We start from the raw sequence: 24,262 nt of genomic DNA on the forward strand, positions 1-24,262 counted from the left end.
TCTTATCTGTCTTACCAATATAATCACTATTGCAGCCCTATCATTTAAAATGATAGACAACAGAACTTCTGTACTCCTTAGGGGTTTGATCCTTAGTAGATATAAAATGAGAAACATTTTTATACTGCCATAAAGTTATGAATTTTACCTCTTTAATTAAGTGTTTCTTTACCTTATTTAAACATCTACGTAAAATGAACTCACCTGGTTTTCCTAGATAAGGCAATCTAACCCAAATCTTAATCAAGCTATCATCAGTAGGCCTATGTATACATTTAGGTTCATTTAATTTCTTAAGTACATTATTAACAACCTTTAAAGGGTACCCATTCCAAGACATAAACTTCCTGATGTTACTAAGCTCTGTTTGAAGTTTATCAGGAGTACACAATCTGTGGGCTCTAGAAACTAAACTACGAATCCAGGAGATCTTATGGTTCCATGGAGCAAAGCTATCATAATGGACATATTGACATGTTTGTGTATTTTTACGATATATACTCATGCTTCAAATGTCGTCTGTAATGTAAGTAATAAATTAGGTTTAATATTTTTAGTACTAACATTATTGACAGCTCCCAGAACTGGTCTATCCTATTGTTTAAAGAAGCGTTCGCTATACGTAGACTACACCCTTTGCTTAACAATGGGCTCAGAGCTTCAAAAGAGCTTTCTTTGTTTTTGTAGGTATCTTTGATCATTAGAGTAAGAATGCTTTGATCTTTTGTTTAAATCACTGCTATGTCACCTACTAGAGGTAATGTTTTGATTGGTTAACCACTTTTGGTACTAGTGCATATAAGCTTGCTAATATGGATAATTTTTCATTCCTGATGATGACATTTAATGTCGAAATATTGAATCCCAACACGATGGCGTGTATTTCAATACTTGCAGTATGTATTATACTTTCTTATCTGAGATTAATCAGTGAACCTTTCGGTTTTTAAACATTGATAACAGCATTAAAATAGATTGGTCCTTTAAAAATTACTTTTTTTAATAAAAAAAAAAAAATACCACGAGAATACCACAAAAATAAGTGATAACAATGGTAAGCTCATGACTCATATACCAGCAGTTCATTATTATGTATATCTTGGTATCTTTATTTAATAATCAAAATCAAAATTATACAAAAAAATCCATAGCAGCCATTTGAGGAATTGAGGATTTTATTTACAATTAAAAATTTACATTTATATGCCATTGCTAAATCAAGTCATTTTTTGTTCTTATTTTGGAGTGGACCATCTGTCCATATAAAGAAATAAAAACACACACTAAAAGAAATATTACATGCTACTGACAATCCTTTCATAGCCATCTGCATTAGTAAGGGGAAAAAAATAAGGTGTATTTAAATGGACGTATTTTAACTGAAAGGTTGAAAGGTTAAGGGGAAACAATTCAATTATCATTACAGCATTCAATTAGTTTTCTATTTTGTTTTCAAGTCCTCAGATAATAATTATATATATCTGAAGTGACCCTCTTACGTTCTGATCTCAAGAGGCTGGCAAAGACTAGTACGACACTCTATTACATTATCATTATTTGATAAAACTTAACCAAAGTAACCTAACATTTTTCTCTTGAATCAATTTTCACTTTATTTACTTCCCTTGAATATCTAACAAGTGCCTTGAACTGAGGAGGCATAAGCCTGTAATGTGGCCACAGAACTAAACTACAGTAAACTCTACTAATAAAAATTAATCACAAGGAAAAAAAAAAAAAAAAATGCAGAGAAAAAACAAAACAACACCAACAAGCCAAGCAAGAGCCAAGAGGAACAGATAGATATAATCGAGTACTTTGTAATAATTTCAAATTTAAGTTTAGAATAATCTTCAGACATCAGCTGTAATGAAATATGGTGTCCTTTAAAATAATCATTGTTCAATAAGTGTGCTACCATATGCAACATAAGATTTGATAACCTATAGTATCATGGTCTCAATATTTATATTTTAATATTTATTAGGAATCACTTTAGAATCAGTGGCACTTGCTTGTTTTTTTGAGTGGTGCATCTAAATATACAAAACAAAAATCTTACCAACCCCAAATACAATAATTAGATTTGAATATGAGACGAACTTAATTTACAAAAAATAACAAAAACAAAAACAAAAAAAACCAGAAGAAAAAAAGTAACATCTCAAAACCTCTGAAGCTTTTCCATAATCCCTTCCCAGCAGTAATAACAAATCACATAGAGTTCACTACTATATTAATGAGGCTTGCCACTCTAAAATCGGCCTACTTTCGCTAATTGAATGTGGCAGTAATGTATACTTTAGCACAGAGAAGCCATAATACTTTTACCCATTAACTTTGGCAATAGTAAGTCAATTCCAGTAAATCGATCATCTTAAAGCTTACAATGTGGAACATAAGAATATATATTAAAAAGTCAATTTTTCATTTTTTGATCATTGACGCTGGTTTTGGGATGGCGAGCCTCATATTTGTGCTACAAAGTCCACAATACTAGTAATACTAATACAATAAATAGTCGAAGAAACAGAGCTCATTTAGCAAACAGTTTATCTTGGCTGATGCATGACATACCAATGAGCTTATGGAAGTTTGCTTTACACAAAAGCTGCCTCCAGTAGGCATAATCCTTGTTTGTTCTATTCACTTCAATTCAGTTTTATTGCTTTGAAGGCTATAAAGGGCCAATGTCCGCTTAAAATTACTTTCACTTCGTCACAAAACATTATAAAACAACTAAACAAACATTAAACAGTTAATGCAAAATTGTATATATGACAGTGGTTGGGTGAGTGCAGGGTGGGAATGCCACTCATGAAGGGATCATTTCCTGTTCTATTCACTTCAAATCAGCTTGGAATGCTATCCAATGTCCGCTTAAAATTGCTTTCAATTCATCACAAAAAAATATAAAATAACTACATAAACATTATAGTTAAACATAAACAGTTAATGCCAAATTGTTTAGATGACAGTGGTTGTATGATTGCAAATACTGGGTGGGGGTAAAATTTAGTTATTCAGAATAATAGTTAGAAGAAGTGCAAGTCAAGAAGTGATCTTGAGAAACTCAAAGAGTATGGAAGAAAGAAGGGAGCAAATTGGAATGTGCGAACAGTAAATGCGAGTAAGACTGAGCGTTGTGAGTGGGAGACGGGAAGAAAATTAGCGGGTAGAGAGTAAGAAAATTGGCAGTGTGAGGGGAGAAAAAAATAGTGTTGTATGGACTGTATCCCAACAAGCCCTATAGAGAATGATTCTTTAATATTATAAGTATATTTTACTGGTTAAATGCATCATTTATTTTGAATAATAAATGATTTGATTGTATAAATATAACAAAGTTTCAGATCTACCTTTGTTCTTGTTGCATGGAGGATAACTGTTCTAGTTTTCCACGATGATCAGTTTCAATTCTCGAAATCATATCTTTAATTACCGACATGAAGGCATTGAACTAATAAAAGATAAAATGAATCCGGGTTAAAGGTTTGCAGTTAATTTTCATGCTGGGCACATACTTGCAGTTTTTTGCATACTAATGTTTCATTTCATTAGCTTTGGAAAACTATTCATTTTGTATTATCTTCTTCTATTTCATGGTTTGTTTGTAACTGTACCACTTTGAAAAACAGTACTCAAGTACTGAAAGTCTGCATGCATGCAGTCAAAGAAAGGATAAATAAATAAATAAATTTGGAAACTCATTTTTGACAAAATACACAGAAGTATTAACTTCATACAATGTAGCAGAATTTTGTGAAAGAATACATAGCATATTTGTTTAATGTCAAGAACCAACTCTGTGAGTGTATGTCAGGCTCCAGAAAAATCAGATCAAATAATATTTTTGTATATTGTTGTTGGTAGTTGGGCAAACCCCTACTTCACCAAATTATGAAAATAAACAAATATAAATAACAGCTGAAAACAATGTAATTTAAATATGTATTGGCAACCCCCCAAAAAACTCTAAAATTACAATAGAAATCTGAGTTTAAAAGAACCACATACATAACCAAACATGAATATGCTGCAGGTCAAAGATTTACAGACATTTTACTATCAAATCCTTTAGCAAGGACATGTATTCTTGGTTTGACTTGTATTTGAAAGCTGATCACTTAAGTCATTCTTTTTTTCTAACTTTCAAGTTTAAATGTAAGTTACCTGTTCTAGATTTAGTGCGTTGTCTATGCAACGAGGAATTAAGAACGGGAGAATCTTGGTGGCGCTCATTTCTTTCGTAATTCCAAGCTTTTTATGTTCCATGGTGGTTTTTATTATACCTATGAGAGAAAAAAAGTTAAAATGATATAAACAAATAAAAAATAAATTTCATTACAAGGATTAAACTTGATTTCCACCAGAAAAAATCAGGTACAGAAAAATCTAGTTAGGGATCACACCAAGTGGGTGGGGAGGGAGGGAGGGGATGGTCTTTGACCACTGACACTGGTACATGGAATATAAATCGAAAATTAGCCAGTTGTGGAGTACCATGCTAGCCTATTTCTCATTTCTTTTCTTCCTCTCTTTCTTTTCTTCCTTTTTGGGGCCCTAGCCCAGTGGCAGATCTAGGATAAGTTTTCTGAGGGGGCTGGGGGGGTTAGCTGTCTGACAGGGATATAAAAACTTATCATGATAATGATCCCTGCAGGAACAGTGGTTTTGATGCAAGCAATGTTTATAAATACAATTACACAATACACTACAGTGGTTAGTATAAGTTTATGGTAAAAATTTTAAGGACACAAAAAGGAAAGAATCCATTTAATCTCTGCACAAATAGAGATAGTTAGGAGTACTTCGGTGTGAACCACACCAAGGATGAACCACTAAGTCTGAAGACTTGCTTCCAGTGAGGTCCTGTCCTTCTGGTGGTGAATTGGGCAGTATACCGGAAGACAATCCCTTACTTTTATTCCAAAGAGTGTACAGCGTTTTTCAACGTGAATATGGGCCATATTGCACATAGGACCAACGGCTTAAACGTCTCATCCGAAAGACGGTGCGTTATTGTAACTTGTATTTCAGCCCTCCAGCTAAAATGCAAGGCGAGCAGCAATGGGAATTGAACCGGTGACCTTGAGATACGCCACGGCTCAGCGCACACACAGTGGCTACCACCTGTATAGCTGAATGAGCTAGCTACTCTGTATTAGTCATTCTGAAGTGTGTGCACAATGTCATGAATGAGGCTCTCAGATTGACCTGTAAGTTGACATGTGATGTACTGTACACAGGCATGTACAGTAGATACCCAATGGTCTATTCATTCTATAATTCTATACAATCAATTATAAAGGGCTTTGATTTACTCCATTCATCAATAATATTCATAGAAAATGAATTCGCAAATAGGGATCAATGGCATGCCAAAAATAACGAAAAAAAAAACCCCCAAAACTCAGAACCAACGCGTGTACAGTTTTTGAGTTTACAAACTCAGCGTAACACACATGTACATAAACGCATTACATACATCAAATTCATCCCCACGCTTCCTATGCCGCTTCAATTGGGAACCAAAAATAAAACAGAAAACATTAGATTTAACTCTTAAAATACAGAATATTTCCAAGACATCAACATTATACCTGCTTAGACTACCCCGAAATTAAGACTACTTTCTCATATATGGACATTTTTTTGTTCAGTTAAGGCCCTTATAAAAATCTTTAGAACTCGGCAGCATGTATTGTCTGTATAACTATACTTAAAAATAATATTTCTTCTATTCTTACCAGCCATGACATCAGCATTTCCCCAACATGTGGTCAACCATTCCCCAACAGATGAGCCACCCCTACCTGAGACCCACAATGGGCTGAGGTTATGTAACACTCTCAGGTCAGCTGTCTTTAACTTAGAAAATGATTCCAATTACTTCCCAACAGATTTTAAGACTCCCCAAATGCTGAGCTAGATGTCTCTAGACCCAGCGGCTATGAATGATAACTGCTATCAAGTTTCAAAATTTCTGAAAAAATTTATCTTACTGCTAGGCTCTCAGTGTTCAGACATAGCTGTCGGATCCTGGGCATTATTGCGTTTTTCATGGACGAGTACTCAATCATTCCAGCAAACGTCGGCAAGATATTCAAACACAACTCCTACAAATAAGATAAGAAAATCAATTAAAGCTAAAATTTTGAGAGTGAGGCACTTAGGCTGCCCTTAGTCCCTGGCAACTTATGATATAAGAAATGCAACAGAGCTCAGTCATTTGCTTCTTTTTAGCCATGAGAAAAATTTCTGCTATCACAGGAACTGAACCCAGGACCCAAGGATTAGAGGGTAGGCACCTTAACCACTAAGTCATACAACTCCACTCAATTAAAAGGAACTTAATACAATGCCAGAGGCTTCAATTGGATCTGATGCTTACCTGAATTTGAGGTGAGGGCGCTTCAAGTGCACGGTACAGCATTGGTAGTACATGGTTCTTAATCTCTGACTGAGGTGTCTTACTTAATAAGAGATCCATCCTCTGCATAAATATTAATAAGATCTAAAAACAAAAACATTAATAAAAATTAATTATTAAGAAATTATATATGAATGATAAATATTAATACAATCTGCAAAATATGCTCTGAGACTATTTTTTATAGAGCCCTTTAACAATGCTTGTTTATAATTATTATTATAAACAGTAAATCATTGTTATGAAATTATATAACAATCAAAGTAATGGTACACATATATTTTTTCGGAATGGAACGTACAATATATCTATTTACTATAGTGGAGTTGAAAAGCTTGGTGGTTAAGATGCTTGCCTTCCAATCCCAGCATCCTTGGTTCAATTCCAGTCAGTGTTGCAGGATTTATTCTCACGACCAAAACAACTCCACTCCCTAAATCTCATATTGAGATTTAGTTTGTGTAAAGCATCGTGTGTGTATGTTTGTCTTGTGTAAAGGATTGTCAACTACAAGTAGGACAGTGATATATTCGCTATTGACAATCCTTGGCACATGTATTGTGTGCCTAAATAACTAATAAAAAATAGGAAGCCAATACTTTTATCAGTCTGCTTACACACATCCACATCAAGTGGTGCTGTGCCAAGCTCAACATAATTATCTCCTTCCAAGACCATATAGTAGCCTATCAATCAGTCAATCATTAAGTCAACAAGCACTTTATATATCCAGGGTCAATATCCAGGCCCTGGATATATAAATATTCAGTAAATGCTAAAGACAATGGCGATTATGAAATAATGATAGTGATACTACAATTGTTGTGTATTTATTGTTATTCATGAAAATAAGTGATATACTTAATGTAACACACACCTCATTTTCTTAATTACCTAATTTAATTGGCTAGTTTTAATATGTTTTTTTTAATCTGATTGGTCGGTCTTTAGTTTTCTGTTATACTTAAATATTTAATATGTAAATATTGTAAATATATATGAATGGGTGAGATTTTCACATGAGTATTCTTGAAAATACACAAATTAATCGTGATGTTGGTAGTGCCGAGTGCCGGTCGAGCTTAACACTCGGTTTGGGCCCCCACATGCCGAGCACAAAGTCCTGCAAGCGGACATGGATACCGATCGAGACTACAATAAAAATAAAAGGATATATTTTCAACCACTTGTTGAAAATAAATCCAAGGGCAAAAATAAATCCAAGGAGAACAGAATTGTGCTTGAGAAGTCCTGCTAGTTTTCCAAAGGCTAGACGATCTGACTTCGAACAACGTCGAAAAGGGAATGAGGACGTTTGTTAGGGAGACGGTTCGCACACGGCGCCTTGGGTCGGACTGATCCATTTTTCGAAGGGGGTGTTCCGTTTTGGGAACAATGGCAATTAGTCGGTTATCCAGGTAAGTATTCACGAAATAGACTGATTAAATAGATTGAAACATTGAGTCTCAAATGTCTCTGTCTCTTTTCGGAGTTACTGTCTTTTTGTTTAGATCACATCAATAAGAAGTGATGTTGTTGGTCTATGAGTGAGATACTTACCTGGATGAACTGATATATATGAATGGTATATATTGGTTCATCCAGGTAAGTATTCATGAAATAGACCCACTATTTTAATATTTTACAATTTTTTCCCCTTTTAGCCTCTTTTTTTCTACTTATTTTTCTTCTTGTTATCTAATTGTCTGTTACATAATTGTATGTGTACTCTATCTAATTCTGTTTAAATCTCTTTATATGTATAATTATGCAAATTTCAAATACCGTATTTCATCTTTGAAATTTGCATATTGTAGCATCCTCACCTGTACAGGCTCTTGAATTTTGAATATTGGTTTTAGTTCAGGAAGGATAAGCTGTGTGTACTCTTTTTCCGTGCATCCATCAGCAATTAATAATATATTTGGTAAAACAAAAGGAATCATATCTGGATTTATGCACTCTTTGAACAGGCAAGGTAACACTCTTTGATGGACAACCCGCTGGAGAGTAAAAACAGTAATATATTACTAATCATTGACAAAACTACTTGAGTACGGAAATCAAACAGAGCCAAAGGTCTTGGATTCGATGTTGAATGTATGACCTCTGACCTCTGATGTTTAGTGCCTAAAAATTTTTTACAAAAAAATGTATGCAATAATGTCAAAATGATTATTATTTATTTTCGGTAAATATTTCAGCCGCTCTAAGTTTCTTTCCTATTCTTCTTTCTTTCTATGCCTCTTCCATATTTACAGTAAATTAAAATTATTTTACTAAATAACATCCTTACGCATAATAATATACATATACACATATGTATATCATTTCAATACATAATTACATATTCTAACTAGACTCTAGACCTAGGCCTATGTATACATTGTGTCTGTATTTAACATATTTCAATCTTTATCAATCTAAAGTCGGACCCTTTTAAGTCACTATTAGATAGGCTTATCTTCATAAGACTTTTACGAATGGATACCTTGTTGCAAGCAAGAATTCAAGTTGTCTTTACCCAGTATAGCTCGTATATTTTATTCGTGTGGGAAATCTTTAACCTATATTACTACTAAAATGCCAGAAGACACTTCGGAACATGGCAAGGAAATAATCTCAATGACCCCTCCACGGTCTCTCTCTCCATCCAGGAGTAAAATGAGTACATCTTAGCCAGCTATGTATGAACTCCAATGCACATGACTACTAGCTGCAACATTATGGAATACATTCCCTAAAGCCTCACCATAACTTTTTAATTTCATAATTTCCTACACACACAAAAATACCCAAGAGAATGTCCCCCTTATTACCATAACTTAAGCGCTTTCACATCTGTTCATGTTTCCGTTCATGTCCCAGCTCAGGTTTAGGCAAAACAAACCGGATATCTATTCTATCCATGCTGAAGACATGTTCTGTTAACATTTGCTCCGTTCCAGTATACGGCAACCGTCTATAGTTTCCGGCTACCAGATCAAATCAGTCTACGACAGATTTTTTTCCCAATTGAATGAGTACCGGACAATTTCTGACCAATAAAACGTTACAGTTTCGAAGTGAGGCGAGAGAGAGTGCAATGGCGTAGACAGGGAGGCAAGATCAGGCCTTGGTCTAGATGATGATGTTATAGAAGAATTGCTAATGCAAATTCAATTAAATATATATTATATGATAAAAGTTCTAAAGATTATAGAGACATCAAAAACAGCGGAGCATCGTATTTTCTGATACTGGGGCCATATCCCCCGAATGACTTTGTACATGTCTAGGCCTAGGCCTAGTTGACTTTTCTTCCTAGCCTAGGCTAGACCTACTTTACTACCTATCCTGATTAGGTTTGAACAGTTATCTGATTAGGTTTGAACAGTTACTGAAACATGAATATAAAACTTGAACTGGAACCTGATGTGAAAAGACCTTTAAGCTGTTATACAGTACATTGTTCATTATACACCAACAAAAAAAAGGTAAGTCATTCTATGACATTTTATGTATCACTCAGATTCTTTTAATGTTAATGACCAAACAGGGAGTTGAACAGCTGGTTTACCTTTGGGAGCTTTGAGAGCACCTTGGGGAGTCCTTTGAAGAACTGCGACTTCTGAAGATTGTCACGTTGATACAAGGAATCCAAGTACTGAAGCGTCATTGCACCAACATCATCAAAATATGGAATCTACAAGAAAATCAAACAATGAAATAATACTCTCTACAGCAAAACTTACAAATAAAAAGGCTTGAGTATACATTAAACAAACAAGCTCCTTGAGTTTCTTTGGTGTTTCCTTTTCATTCTTTTCCAATTCACTATTATTTTCCTTTTTATGTGTTTGAAGAACATATTATGGTACCCTGGTCATGTTGCATAAAGTACTGTAGGTACAATTCTCATAAGTTTGCCATATATTGCTAAAGAATTAAAATTTGTGGAATGAACTCACTTTGGTCATTTGGTCGGCATCTGGACGTACAGTTGATGTTAAACTCAATAACATCTTTACATACTCCTTTAAACCATCTGGAAGCATACTTAATTTGGCAAGGTTAAGAGAACGTAACTGAAATATTAAGAAAAAAGTTTTTTTAATTTCAAAGATAATTATATAAAATAATCAAACTCAATTTAACATGTAAAAATTACTTTGCAACAACTGCAGAACAAGAGAGGGACTAATGAGTTTTAATGCTGTAACATATTAGAATTTATAATGGAGAATTTTTCAAAAAATATATCAAAAAAAAAAATTATATTCAAATTAACGTTTCAGAGTTCCATTTCCAGCCCTATAAAGGTGTCATAATCATAAATATTCTTACCTCAGCCCCAACCACGGTAGGACTGAGATGGTCTACACCATCGATCTATGAAAGTCCCTCCCTCAGCGACTCTACAGTATTTCGATCCACCACTGTCGTCTAAAAACAGATTTAAATAGTAGCATAACTTTGTAAATTGAATCCTTACCTCATTCATATTTAATTTGAACACTTTCAAATTATTATTGCAAGAATAAAATTTTTTTCCAGAATTCATCAATGTGTATGTAAGCATGCCCAGAGAAAATAGGTCGCTTGCTGTATCACATGACATGGTCATTACATATTCCGGAGCCAAATAGTTCAGGTTTGGATTGGCATCTGGTGGAATATCACTGTTCCATTCTCTATGACTGAAAGTAGCCTGTAAGTTAAATTAAAAGGAGAGAATAGAAAAAAATTGACCCTACTATATTAATATGCTGGAAACATAATTCTTATCATTATTAATGAAGTTTAATTATTATGCTGACTTTTGTTTAGAGTTGTGCATTGTGATCTTTATACTGTTGTGCATTGTGATTCTTTATTTATATTACTTTTGTCTTTACAATGTCAGATACATTATAAATATTTTATCAATATAGATACATTATAAATGTTTTATCAATTTATCTTTAATGACTTTGTTTTTAATGATAGTGATATATTTTAATGAAATAACATATAATGTATTTGATCATTTTATTAACATTAATTTATCGTCTTACTTGTACATAATACTCAATTTAGGTAGCAATACCTACAATGTATAATTTGCTAACTTTCAGTGTTTTAATTATTTATTGTGACATGTGCATTTTATAAATAAAATCATGAATGAATGAATTAATAAGTTGTTAAGAATTGTATTGAAATTGTTTACTTTATAATAAATTATTATTATATGAACAAAATATTTAAATATCTTATAGTATATAATGATGATTATAAATTAATGGATTGTTATGTGAAGTACTATAAAGTTTGTGCCGGTTTAACTTGATTTGTAATTCATGATTTTATGTGTAATATGACTAAGAAATGAATAAAGGTGAACATGAAAAAAAAAGTTAAGAAATTGAAACAACAAGACATTCTAAACCAACAACAGTTCTTTTCAAAACTATCTATGTGGTGTACTTCAAGCATTAATACTTGTTAAGGAATAGATTTGTAATAATAAAGTAGATATACAACTAGTTAACACCTCTTTTTGTTACAGTTTCATAACATATCCTGCAGAAAGTGGTAATAATTTTATTTTAATACATTTTTTTTAAAGCTGTATAATACCTACCTCCTGATCATTTGGACTTGATGATGGAATGCAGAAATCAAAGCCAGATACTTTCCATGCACCATTTGCATTGAGGATAATACTCTCAGGACAGAGGTTACCATGCACCATTTTCACATCATTATGCAAAAAAGCAAGTGCTTCAGTAATCTGTATGCAAATAATTTTAGGATTATATTTTTCTTTCAATTACAGTAATTGTCAATAATATAGAGGTACACAATGGCTTAACAGAATTCTGTAGTTCATTCCCCTTTCAAATTCTACAAGTAAATTTTCTAAATTGCTCAAAACGTTTTTCCAGTGGATTATCTGGGGTAGTTTATATATCCTCCCATACATTTTTATTTATTTTTCCCCAATTTTAATGTTTCTCTTTTTACTTATGTCTTCATCCATACTTCGTTTTATTATATTTCAATATTATTAATAACTTTGCACCTGATAATTTTAAGCAAAAGTGTATTTATAGTTTTATTTATAGTGTGTATTGAATTGTATTTTTTTTTAATTTTTTATTGTTTGGCCTTTTTAGTGTAAGAATTTTTAACTGTAAATTTGATGTAATTCAGCTGCAAATCAAATATTGAATAAATTGAAATTTAAATTAATGCACCATTAAGCTTTAGCCCTTACCTGTAGCAGACCGTATTTGACTTCCACATCAAACATTTCATGGTCCTTAAGTTCAGGAGGCGGGGGCGAAGGCATGTTTTCTGTGTAGCCGAGAATGTTGGCTAGACTTGCAAAGACCGGCTCAGTAGCAAATGCAAGGCTATCCCTGGAATCAAAACAGGGAATATCCAAAAAAAGAACTACTGTAAAATTGTGACATTTGTGTGATTTGCCCATATACATGCATGAGGATATGATATACTACCTATTATATATGGGCAAATCAGATATTTTTATAAAACAGAACCTGAGATTAATTTTTACTTTAGATTTAATGTTTTCAAGTTTTTCGTTCAGACATCCCTATAATAAGCATCAATAAAGCCTACCCTCTATTCCGGAAGTTGCAGAATTGCAGTGTTCCATAGACAAGTACCATATTTATTAGAATAAACACCCCAGGGCATCTATTGTTGAGAAGGGGGATTTAAGGGGGGTGTTTATTCAAGGAAGGTGATTATTTTTTGGTGTAAAATGGCTATGTATATACTCAAATAAATGCCCCTTGATTTCAAGGTAAATGAGAAATTACAACACATGATTACCGCCAGAATGTGCGTTATCATAAAGACTTATTGATCCTAACCAGGTTAGAAAAAATGTCATTCTACTGGAAAGAAATAAAATGTGTTGAATTAACTTTGTTCAGTCATGGGTGGGGCTTTTATTCAAGGCAAAATAAACACCACAGGGCATTTATTCGAGAGACGCGTTCATTCCAAATGAGGCTGTGGAGTGGACATTTATTTGAGGAGGGAATTTATTCGAATAAAATAAAGTACACAAGTAATGCCCATTGGGTCTTTCCCTGAGTTGGAATTAGGGTATCCCAAAGAATGGTCAAAAAGTCACTGGGTCTTTCACGTAGTCTGTCAATAAGGTTGTCCGTTAGGGGGTCTTCCACCATGGTCATTATGATCTACTTTAAGTGGTAGTAGTCTTCCATTAGATTGTCATTTGACTTCTAAGGCTCTTTAAGCAGTCAGGTTCATCTATCTTATGGTAAAAATAGAACATAAGCCAGGTTTCCATAAAAATCGCTACACACTATCGCCGGCTCCTTTGGCAACATTGATTGGTCAGTTGAATCAGGGAACATTCATGATTGCGTTGCAGACAGCTACACAGTGCAAGTATTGCAGTGAAAATGCTGTAGCGACTGCGTAGCGATTCTATGGAAACCAGGCTTCAGCACCTATATTGACTAATGATAATTTACTCAAGCTTTTGCTAGTAGTCTACGGTTGCATCATCAGGTGGATCTGCATTTAAATTAAGGTAATAAAAAGTGCTCCCTGTGTTCTGTTTGATATAAACCACTTCATCTACTATCTAACAGTAGTTTTTACTAACCTGGATTCTTCCAATGGATGCTGGACAGTGAGAATACGTGGATGGCGTAACCTTGTGAGACGAGTAGCACCTTGTCTTAACACTTGTAGGATTAGTTCACGGTCTTTTCGCAAGTACTGATCTAGCAGACGCTTTTCAAATACGAATACCGCTACTTCCTGTCACAATATAAGTTTTAATTACTAAGAAATCTTGTCAAACAAATGAACAGTAAAAAAACATAACACTAAAGATTCTTTTCACATCAGATAATGAGGTATATCCTTCAACAACCAAGCAACAGGCCTGTGATCCAAACTCATCACCCTTTGGTTTATACCTGTTGAGGTCGTGAGTGCACATTAAAAGGGAGGGGGGGGGGGAAACAGAAAATTATTGTGGGAGGACAACCTCCCAACATTTTGACATGAATTAAAATAGTTTTTACATTCTACAGTGGAGTGGAGTTGAATAGCTTAATGGTTAAGATGCTTGACTTCCAATCCCAGGATCCTGGGTTCAATTCCTGTGACGGCAGCACTTTTTCTTACAACTAAATTCCACTCCACTCACTAAGCCTCATAAAAGAGGGCCTCAGATTATCAGCCGACCGTCTAGGATATGCCGGAAGAATGACCTTCTATAAATACAGTTAAAAAAATAAATTCTTGTTTCTGCTTGAAGCAAACCAGTCTGCAACTCAGGGCAAACGCATTTTTTAAAAGTTGTCATGTGACAATTTGGAAAAAAATTATCATGCCTATTCAGGATGTTCATATTCTCAACACACACAAGAGCATGAATTTTGCACAACCAAAATTAAAACAATTGAAAATGATATTTCAACAGTATTGATATACTTGGTTATATATTGTGTAGTAATGCGAATAGTTATTGTTACCTGTTTTGTAGTCTTTTTAAATGCATGATATATCTTCCACAGACAGCCTGGTCCAGCACTTCCAATGTGACGAGTGATCTCAAACTCACGATTTACAGGATTACCAATCAAACCACCCACTGTACTCTTCAGCTTGTTAAACATATCCATGTTAAAGTGTACAGTAGCAGTCCTTGCTAAAAAAAAAATTTAAAAAGATATTATAATGAGTAAATAAATATCATTCAAGTACAACATCCATTTATTAATAATAATAATAAATAGCACTAACTTGGACTTAAGGGGAATATCTTTTGGATATTCTGGAGAATTTAAACACAAGGAATACAATGATGAATATAGATGTTACATACTGTGATAACATAGAATAACAATAATGACGACCAGTGGTGTATATAGGGGAATTAAAATGGGGAGGGCACTAATGGGGTGGGGTACTGGATGAAGTAGGAGGGCTTGATGATTACATCAGAGGGCACCAGCTGGCAAAATAAGGTGAAACTTCCTATTTTCTTAAACAGTTATAGTGGAGGAGGGTGTGGAAGACAGGCATTTTTTGAGGCGTGTGTTCTGTCCCAGCACACCCAAATAAATATGCCATTGGCAAAAAACAGCCTATTATTCTGGCATAAAAAAATGTTTTTAATGGAGATAATTGTTGTTATGATAGGTTACATATTAGGTTCTGTGCAGTCACAGTGAATCTAGTACTGGTACTGCTCCATGTGTATTATTGAAAATGTGGTACTATATGAATAGTTTACGATTAGAGATACTGTGAGTGTGAGTTAATGTTTAACAATCTGCTATTGCAACCAAAGCAACTCAACAATTAAAAATCATAAAACACCATATTTACTATTTTTCCCATATTATACTATTTTTGCAAACTTCCAAACTTATTTTACTTTACCTATTTTACTTAAGTTATGTGCATGACTGTACATATTCATGTGGTTTGTGGATGTACAGTGCCCTACCGTTTTGTCTAACATGTGCCTCAGTTTTAAAAAGCAAGATTCAATAAATTAATATTATAATTATGGTAGTTAAAAAACAAAAGTGGTTAAAGCTGTCCCTGAATAACTGCCTATGATCAACACATATAAATCATGTGTTAAAGGACAAATTTTACTTTCGGTCTCTTCTTTTATATTGAAGATTTCAGTCAGTTTGTGATTTTCAGATCTGCAGTAAGGCTAATGACATTGATTTGGCAAATTTAGTGTTTGGCTTTTTTTATTGGCAATTTTTTTTTTTTTTTACCAAGGAGCCAAAACTTTTATTTATATATTTTAAACCAACCAAATCAACTAAGGCTGCCCTGACAACCTTCAACTTCGTCTTGCTTTCTTAATATGGCACATCGGAAGAATACCCAGGCCTGCTAGTAGACTAGCCTAGTGCCATACTTGAATGCCTATTCCAACTTTTTAATTAAATTACTTAACTTAAAAAATCATAGAAAATCAGTGGGCTGATGGATTTTCACTTTTATACCATTAAATTACATTTATTTTCCTACATTTTTTGATGAATGAGTCAATCTGTTTCTTAAAGTTTGAATTTTCTTGTCAGGTTCCTAAAATAATAATAAGGCCACGGGAATGAAAGTTGTAGGTTTGCGTCCACCGCCCGCATGCCTAAAAAGCTACCGCACAAAAATTTTCATTATTTTGAAAAGTTCATTATTTTGAAAAAAAATATACTTCGTTTTAAAAAACGGACTTTCTAAGTCGTAACCAGACAGAAAAACGATCTATTCATCACTGTTCACTCGTCGCAAACACCGAGCGAAGGCAGGCCTGGCCACATCGCACCATGATCGCCGATCACTGCTGAGGTCATTTACGAATCAAATGGATCTTTCTGACCAATAGGAAATCTTGTATGTTTAAAGAGGTCTTAAATGTAGAAAAGGATTTGTTTTATAGGCTTAGGCTAGTGTACATTTTATGACTGTAAGCATTGTTTCTTGGGAATGTAAAATTACCAATGGCAATGCCGCGGCTTGTGGACAGCATTTATAAAAAAAATAATGAATAATGAAAAATGAAAAAATGCCTCATGTGTTTTCAAAATTTTTCGGACGCCAACCTACAACTTTCATTCTCGTGGCCTAACTAATAATAATAAAGACATTATTATTTAAATATTAAATATTATATTATATAAAATTAGGTCAAAACCAAATTTTTGGTCACCGCATATGCCTTATTTTACAGTTTGGCTGGACCTAGCTAGTAGGCTAGGCTAATTTTTCAAACGACTAGGCCCTAGGCCTAGTCCTCATTTGTAATAAACAAACAGCAGTAGCTAGCGGCTGCAGTTGGACAGTAGCAGCAGTGAGTGATTCCATGACATATAATATAGGCCTAGCTAGGTTTTAGGTGGTTTTTGTAGAGTTCGTCAATAGAATTTCACAAATAATAAATCAATCATAAAGTAGAGTTAAATTTACAAGCAAAATAAACACAAAACCAAGTTATTTATACCTAAAACATAAATAAATGAAGAATCTAGGCCTAACCTTGTTTTGTCTAGACGATCCCCAACTCTCACGTCTTCTTCGTCGTGGCTGGGCACTTTTACCGAAAGCTCAAATCCTGGTTTTGAAAGGACGTCACCATACAGGTGAACTTGAAGTAAAAAGGAAAAATAAATCGTACGACTACGAAATTATATAAATATAAAAATAAGAATAAAGAAATGATAACGCAAAGTCAAACGTAAATGATTAGATAAAAAACAGTATAGAACTCCCTCCCCACACCACCCCTAAATAACGAACAGATAACCAGGATTGGTGCAGTTCTTACAAGATTAATAGTTAATAAGAGTATATAGAGGTACAAATAGCAGAATACTTAATTAATATTGCACAAAATAAAAGGGCCCATCAATAATTTTCAACATAGTGTATGGAAAATGACTATAATAATTGTTAAGGTAGGTCAATAAACACAGCCTCAATCAACACAATTGATAACAACACTTTGAATTATAGCATTATTGCCATTAATTTCGTTCACCGTTCTGTCAGTGAATTTCACGACCTCATCATCATCATCATTATTGCATCATCATCATCATCATCATCATCATCATCATCATCATCATCACAGTTACCAACCTGAGAGATTTGAAATGCGTGACTACACCAGTTGAATAGGGGGTGGGGGGAAGAAGCCGGGGCCCCAGGGTATAGGAGAAGAAGCCCGGGGGTGGCCGGGTTCATCACATAATCAACAGTTGGTTGTGACAATGAACGCGCGAGACCGCACGCGGCTACAAGTGCGTGGTAGCTGGGGTTGTTTTGTCGAGAAAGAGAAATTTTCTCTGTGAAATGCTTCCAACGAAATATTAACGAAGCTCTGTAATGACTTAAGCTACTGCTACTGCAGACCGTTGTTATATTTTTAATAAAACCAATTTCTTCTAATTTTAAATCATGAATTCGTGATAATTCGTTATCCCACATAGACTTGTGCTAAATGCGTGACTAATTTATGATCACGCATGATTTTCTGCAAAAAAGTGTGTGTTTCATGCATCCAAAATTGGAAATGCGAGACCGTCCCGCACGAGACGGTTGGTAACCAGTGGCGGATCCGTGGTGGGAGGGGGGATTCAGGGGGTTCGGACGAACCTCCATCTGTGAATAAACGTAAGAAAATACTACTGGGTCCTGCCTTAAGACATGCTAACTCACCTAGGCATGGTTGGTAGATCAGACATACTATGCTCATAGCCTAAGTAACAGCCTTCAATTAGGCCTAAATAAAATTATACCACTGTTTTGGGTTCGACACGTCGTAACAAATTATGTACGAAAGTGCCGAGGAAAGTGCGTTCTTCAGGCCTATCGGTTCATCGATCCATGAAAAAAAATGAAGACTACGTATCCAACTACTCAACATTGTTGGACTATAACAATAATTTGATTTTTTCCTCTATGTATAGGCCTGAATAATGAGAAAAAATTACCTGACCTTTTTCAAGAGGGGAAAACTTGAATTTTGAAGAACTAACTACATGTCATTAAAATACTCCTAGTAGTTGGGAGAGAGCTCATTTCCGGCCATTTAGAAATCAATATTTTCCAGGGGGAAGGCCCCCCTCTCCACCCCCAATTCATTTTGGGGTTTTTTTGGAAAACATTTTGAACTCCTCTTTCAAAACCTGGACCCGCCCCTGGTAAATGCATCATCATCATCATCATCATAACTGATTATCATTATTGTGCCGTAGTGATTGTCATTACAGTGTCAACATCATCATCATCATCATCATCATTTTATTATCATCATGATAATAGGCCTAATCATATTGATCGTTCCACGTGTAAATAGAACCAGGTATTATAGAACTTTTGAACTCCTCTTTCAAAACCTGGACCCGCCGCCCCTGGTAATTAAATGCATCATAATCATAATCATAATCATCATCATCATCATCATAAATGATTAACATTATTGTGCCGTAGTGATTGTCATTACAGTATCAACATCATCATCATTTTATTATCATCATGATAATTAGGCCTAATCATATTGATCGTTCCATGTGTACATAGAACCAGGTATTATAGAACTTCCAATTATCTAGAGGGCGCGAGTGAAGTATCCAATGTCAACAAAACCGTGAAAAAGAGAGAAGTTCAAGATTCCAATGGAAATTGTTTTTCGGCTATAATAATAATTATAAAAGCATGTCGGCATGTGGTTGTAGAAATCAAAGACCAATAAAACTAGTCTGTGTGTTTATTCTATGACATAGAAATGTGTAAGCATTTAAGCTAGTCAGAGAAGCGTAGAATAGTAGGTCTTGTGTTGTCTAGGCTTAGCCTAGCCTCCGCCAGATTGATAACTAACTTCATCACCTCCTTGCTTCATCCCACCAAGTTGAACTCACAGAGCCAGGGACCTGGCAAAGTTGGTTAGTGTAGGCCTAGGTCCTACTGCTGTGTCTGTACTTACTGGTAGTACAGTAGTGAATGCAGAGGTGCAAACGAGGTAAGATTTTAGGCTATTATAGGCGCTATTCATTGCAAATCAAATACAATACTTAAGTTTGGTCAATAATAATATGAATATTCAATATGTTACCTGAGTCTTTATTTAAAATAATTTGATTTTAGAACATTGAGGAAAATATAAATTGATGTTGGACCTTTCCATGAGTGCCAACGTTTACAACTGACCAATTAGAACAGGGCAAGAAATACGTGCACGTCCCACAAACCCACACATGTACATGTACATTTATATTGTCTTTTTGTGGGGCCTTCACAACAATATCCAAAGGGTGGTTAAAAAACAGAACTGTCCCTTGTATAATGTAGGCCTAACACACAAGCTATGGAATTGGTGTAAAAACACTAAAGTATTCAGTAATGTATTGATTTTAATTTTCAGACCCAAAACGATGACTGTTCAACTAATGTTGTGTAGCATCACATAAAACCTGCGTACCATACCCCAACAGGATGGCTCAAATTAAGACCTACTGTCGTATCAAACCAACCAACAAGATATCAAGTTTTTTTGACTGGGATGAGGATAAGGTGTGCATTGGTATCAGAACAGCTGGGGCAAGCGGAAACAGCTTTGACAGGACTAGGACTAGCACCATCACGCATGATACAGAATTCTCGCATGTATTTGGGCCGACAGTCACCCAGGCTGAAATATTTGATGTTGTGGCTTCAAACATTGTTGAAGGTTATTATTTTTTACTAATAATACTAATATATTTATATTAGAACAGCTCTAAAGTGCTTACATACGGTAAATTATGTTATCTATACAGAAAATAATATTTGATTGGTGCTAGCCAAAGTGAATAACAACCAAAATAATTCCACAAAAATTTGAGGAAACAAACTCCCTACATCAGATATGAGTTAACCAGTTAGGTTTACTATTCACAAACAATTTAGGGCATGATAACTGGTAGGCATAATCACACAGTGCACTATGTACCCACCAGACAATTAAACAAATAACTTAATTTTATGAAAGTTTAGTAGAAACAGTTAATGGGATAAATTATAATGAGAATTTTTAATGCTTAAATTTTATTTTTAAAGTGACAAACATCCATCTAGGTTTTAGGATGTTACCATACAAAAAACATATTTGTTATTTTACTGTATTGTTTAATAAAGCAACCTCTTTGTATCTTACTTTTTTACAGGATGTTTGGCTGGCTACAATGGCACAATATTCGCTTACGGTCAGACTGGTTCGGGCAAGACATACACAATCGAGGGTGGCTCAAGAACATATGCTGATAGGGGAGTGGCACCAAGGTAGCAAATTGAAAATTCCCATTAGAGAGTATTTGAGAAGTTGTATAGTTTTTAGCTCCAATGAGGAGCTCTAGAAGCACTCAGGTGATTGATTAATAGATCTTTTTTATATGAGTGACTGTTAGTGCCAGTATACTCTACTGCCTCAGGAGCTCTAGAAGCACTCAGGTGATTGATTAATAGATCTTTTTTATATGGGTGACTGTTAGGGCCAGTATACTCTACTGCCTCAGGAGCTCTTGAAACATTCAGCTGATTGATTAATAGATCTTTTTTTATGGGCGGCTGTTAGTCCCAATACTCTACTGCCTCTATTATACTGCCCTCATCGGAGCTTTCGAGAGTACGAGAACTTGTGTAATGTATTGTGATTGTAACATTGTCATGTGTAGGTTTATGTTAAAACATATGCTGATAAAATTACTGTACTGTTATCATTAACATTAATATATTAATGTCTTCTAGCAATCTTTGGCATTTCCTTATTGTGTAGTTCATCTTGTAATTATAATGATATTGAATGGTATTTATGGACCATAGCTTGCTTGATCAAGTAGTTGATAATAATATTAATAATGAAATTTAATTAATTCATAATTATAATTTATAATTTGCGTAGGGCTTTATCGACAGTGTACCAATCTATCCAGAAGTTGACGAGTTCAGACGTTACCATCCATGTTTCCTATATGGAGATTTATCAGGAAACTGGCTACGACCTTTTGAACCCAACAGCAAGAATGTCGGGTGTTGTAGCCCATTTGCCAAAGGTATGTTCTTGACATATTTATGCTATTTTGTTTTCAATCCCTGAAAATGCAAATGTATCTAAGTGGTTTGTTTAAGAATTCATATTTGATGTTGTCTTATCACTGCATTTCTCCAAGCTATCCCCTCTAGGGCAACACACTTGATAATAGTATTTCTAGTTTGCTCTTTGATGTTGTCAATCCAATGCCCCTTCTAAAGTCTGGTGTCAGTAATGTTTCACTACCTCAGGTGGAGTTTTTACTATCAAAATTTAAATTTTTTCTGACTTTGTGGTTTCCTTCCTCACAAAGAAATGAAGCTCACCTAAAGTTATTTTTTTCAATAAAAACTGAACTCAGTAAAGGAACTGGCAATAGCCAGTTTCAAAACGCGCTTTAGACAATTAAGAAACAGAACTATTCTTTGGAAGGTATCTGTACGAGATGGCCCCGGAAATAGTTGCATTATTCGTAACCTTTCAACCCACATTGCTGCAGATGAGAACATTGCTCAGAATCTGTTACATCAGGGACGAGTGAGTCGACGTATTGCAGAGACTTCGTCAAATCAACGATCCTCGCGCTCTCATGCTATATTTACTATATACTTGACACAGCATGATAGGAAATCAGATGTTATTAGGAAGTAAGTGTAAAAATGAATTCAACAAAACCTGAGTCTCATTAAAAGTTAATAAAATGAGTATTTCTGTATTTCTTTATGCCAACATGTTGATCCCATTACAGTATTTTTTGTTACAAAATCAGAGTGATTTTGTAAAATATTTATAATTTTTTATAAACATAAATAAAATTTTATAAAATAAATAAATATAAATGAAAAATGTAATCAACATAATAAATAAAATTGATTGATTAACTACAGATCAAAGCTTCACCTTGTTGACTTGGCTGGTTCTGAACGTGCTGCCAAGTCGGGTATCAAAGGCAATCAGCTAGCTGAGGCCAAGTCAATCAATTTATCTTTACATCACCTTGAGGGAGTTATCATAGCCTTGCAGAAAATGGCACAAAGTGAACGAAGGGACAGAAGACAGCGGAGTAGCAGTGCTGGGCCTTACCGTCAAAAACGGTAAATCTTAAGTTCATGTAATAGTAGACATCCTGGCTTTTGCTTCATTTTATAATTTGGGGAATATAGAAATATGTTAATTTGTTTCTGTTACTTCAAAGTGTATTTGTTTGTCTTAATAGAATCAGCAGTGCCAGTAGCTCTCGTTCGTTGCCATATGACCGGCGAAGTGTGGGAGAACTAGCTAATCCTAGGCATGTGCCTTACAGGAACTCATTACTAACTATGCTCCTGAAGGATAGCTTAGGTATGGATGTTAATGTTGTAATCAAAGGGAAATGGTTTGGCTTACCAGAGGGGGTACACAAAAGGGTGTTTTAGCTGAACCATAGAAAAGTACTGGTTTGGAGCATGGGACTCAAAGGCTACAAAAAAGCTCACTCTTAAAGGGCATTATCATGACTTTCAACATTATCTGTTGCTTTGTTCTTTGTACATAAATATTTACAGGAACAATAATGTGTAATTTTGCTTTACCTGACGTGGAAATGTACTGAATGCTCAGTACATGTGAAAACAATTGCGAAAAAAATCGCAAGTCGTTCTCGGGTGGGACTCGAACACACGATCTCCAGATATTTTCCACGCCAGACTATTCCATGTCGGGTAGTGCAAAATTACACCTATACTTGTTCTCCTGAAGCAAATCAAGTTATTATCAGGAACAATAATGTTATAAGTTTATTCTCTTATAGGAGGAAATTGTTTGACAGCAATGGTGGCAACTCTTTCGGTGCAAGACATCAACATTGGAGAAAGTTTATCCACTTGTCGGTTTGCACAAAGAGTTGCTTGTATTAAAAATCATGCAAGGTAATGTGGCTTAGTGAAATATATTTATAAAAATTACATATATAACTAATTATGAATATTAGATTCTAAATTTTGCATTGATACAAAGTTCTTGTATGCATTAACAATAAAGAAGATCTCTAAACAGATTTTTTCTTTAAAACAAATACATGAATAGGAAATGATTTCCATGTCGGTTTTTTTTTTTTTTTTTTTTGCAGTCGAAATGAAGAATTGGATGACAAGATGATTATCAAGAGGTTAAGGAAAAGAGTTCTTGAACTTGAGAAAGAAATAAAAAACATGAAACAAGGAATTCAAAGTCCCTGTAAAGAAACTGACAATGTAAGATAATTATGTAGTTAATAT

General features: G+C 34.5%; 2 protein-coding genes across 2 annotated transcripts in view; one reads left to right on the forward strand and one right to left on the reverse strand.

Annotated features, from left to right (window-relative positions):
* LOC117124753 (SCY1-like protein 2) overlaps positions 1 to 17,584 on the reverse strand; it is a gene marked incomplete at its 3' end in the record, with an annotated part of 23,929 nt that extends 6,345 nt beyond the window's left edge. Inside the window, 14 exon segments of the mRNA XM_033271076.1 lie at positions 3,360 to 3,460; positions 4,174 to 4,292; positions 5,452 to 5,518; positions 6,006 to 6,119; positions 6,395 to 6,517; positions 8,260 to 8,436; positions 9,993 to 10,118; positions 10,384 to 10,500; positions 10,908 to 11,123; positions 12,039 to 12,188; positions 12,675 to 12,819; positions 14,067 to 14,224; positions 14,947 to 15,122; positions 17,477 to 17,584. Of these exon segments, the coding sequence (XP_033126967.1) occupies positions 3,360 to 3,460; positions 4,174 to 4,292; positions 5,452 to 5,518; positions 6,006 to 6,119; positions 6,395 to 6,517; positions 8,260 to 8,436; positions 9,993 to 10,118; positions 10,384 to 10,500; positions 10,908 to 11,123; positions 12,039 to 12,188; positions 12,675 to 12,819; positions 14,067 to 14,224; positions 14,947 to 15,096 (1,763 nt within the window). The 5' untranslated portion in view covers positions 15,097 to 15,122; positions 17,477 to 17,584.
* Positions 17,585 to 19,582: 1,998 nt separating this feature from the next.
* Positions 19,583 to 24,262, forward strand: part of LOC117124763 (kinesin-like protein KIF9) — a 38,249-nt gene continuing 33,569 nt past the window's right edge. Inside the window, exons 1-9 of the mRNA XM_033271088.1 lie at positions 19,583 to 19,961; positions 20,364 to 20,669; positions 21,145 to 21,259; positions 21,879 to 22,029; positions 22,440 to 22,654; positions 22,895 to 23,101; positions 23,224 to 23,348; positions 23,797 to 23,914; positions 24,115 to 24,238. Coding sequence (XP_033126979.1) covers positions 20,435 to 20,669; positions 21,145 to 21,259; positions 21,879 to 22,029; positions 22,440 to 22,654; positions 22,895 to 23,101; positions 23,224 to 23,348; positions 23,797 to 23,914; positions 24,115 to 24,238 — 1,290 coding nt within the window. The 5' untranslated portion in view covers positions 19,583 to 19,961; positions 20,364 to 20,434. The remainder of the gene's footprint in view (positions 19,962 to 20,363; positions 20,670 to 21,144; positions 21,260 to 21,878; positions 22,030 to 22,439; positions 22,655 to 22,894; positions 23,102 to 23,223; positions 23,349 to 23,796; positions 23,915 to 24,114; positions 24,239 to 24,262) is intronic.

The sequence above is a fragment of the Anneissia japonica genome, unplaced genomic scaffold, assembly GCF_011630105.1.
Source record: "Anneissia japonica isolate Jap-2015-1 unplaced genomic scaffold, ASM1163010v1 scaffold1771_len165655_cov130, whole genome shotgun sequence".
In the NCBI taxonomy this organism is placed as follows: domain Eukaryota; kingdom Metazoa; phylum Echinodermata; class Crinoidea; order Comatulida; family Comatulidae; genus Anneissia; species Anneissia japonica.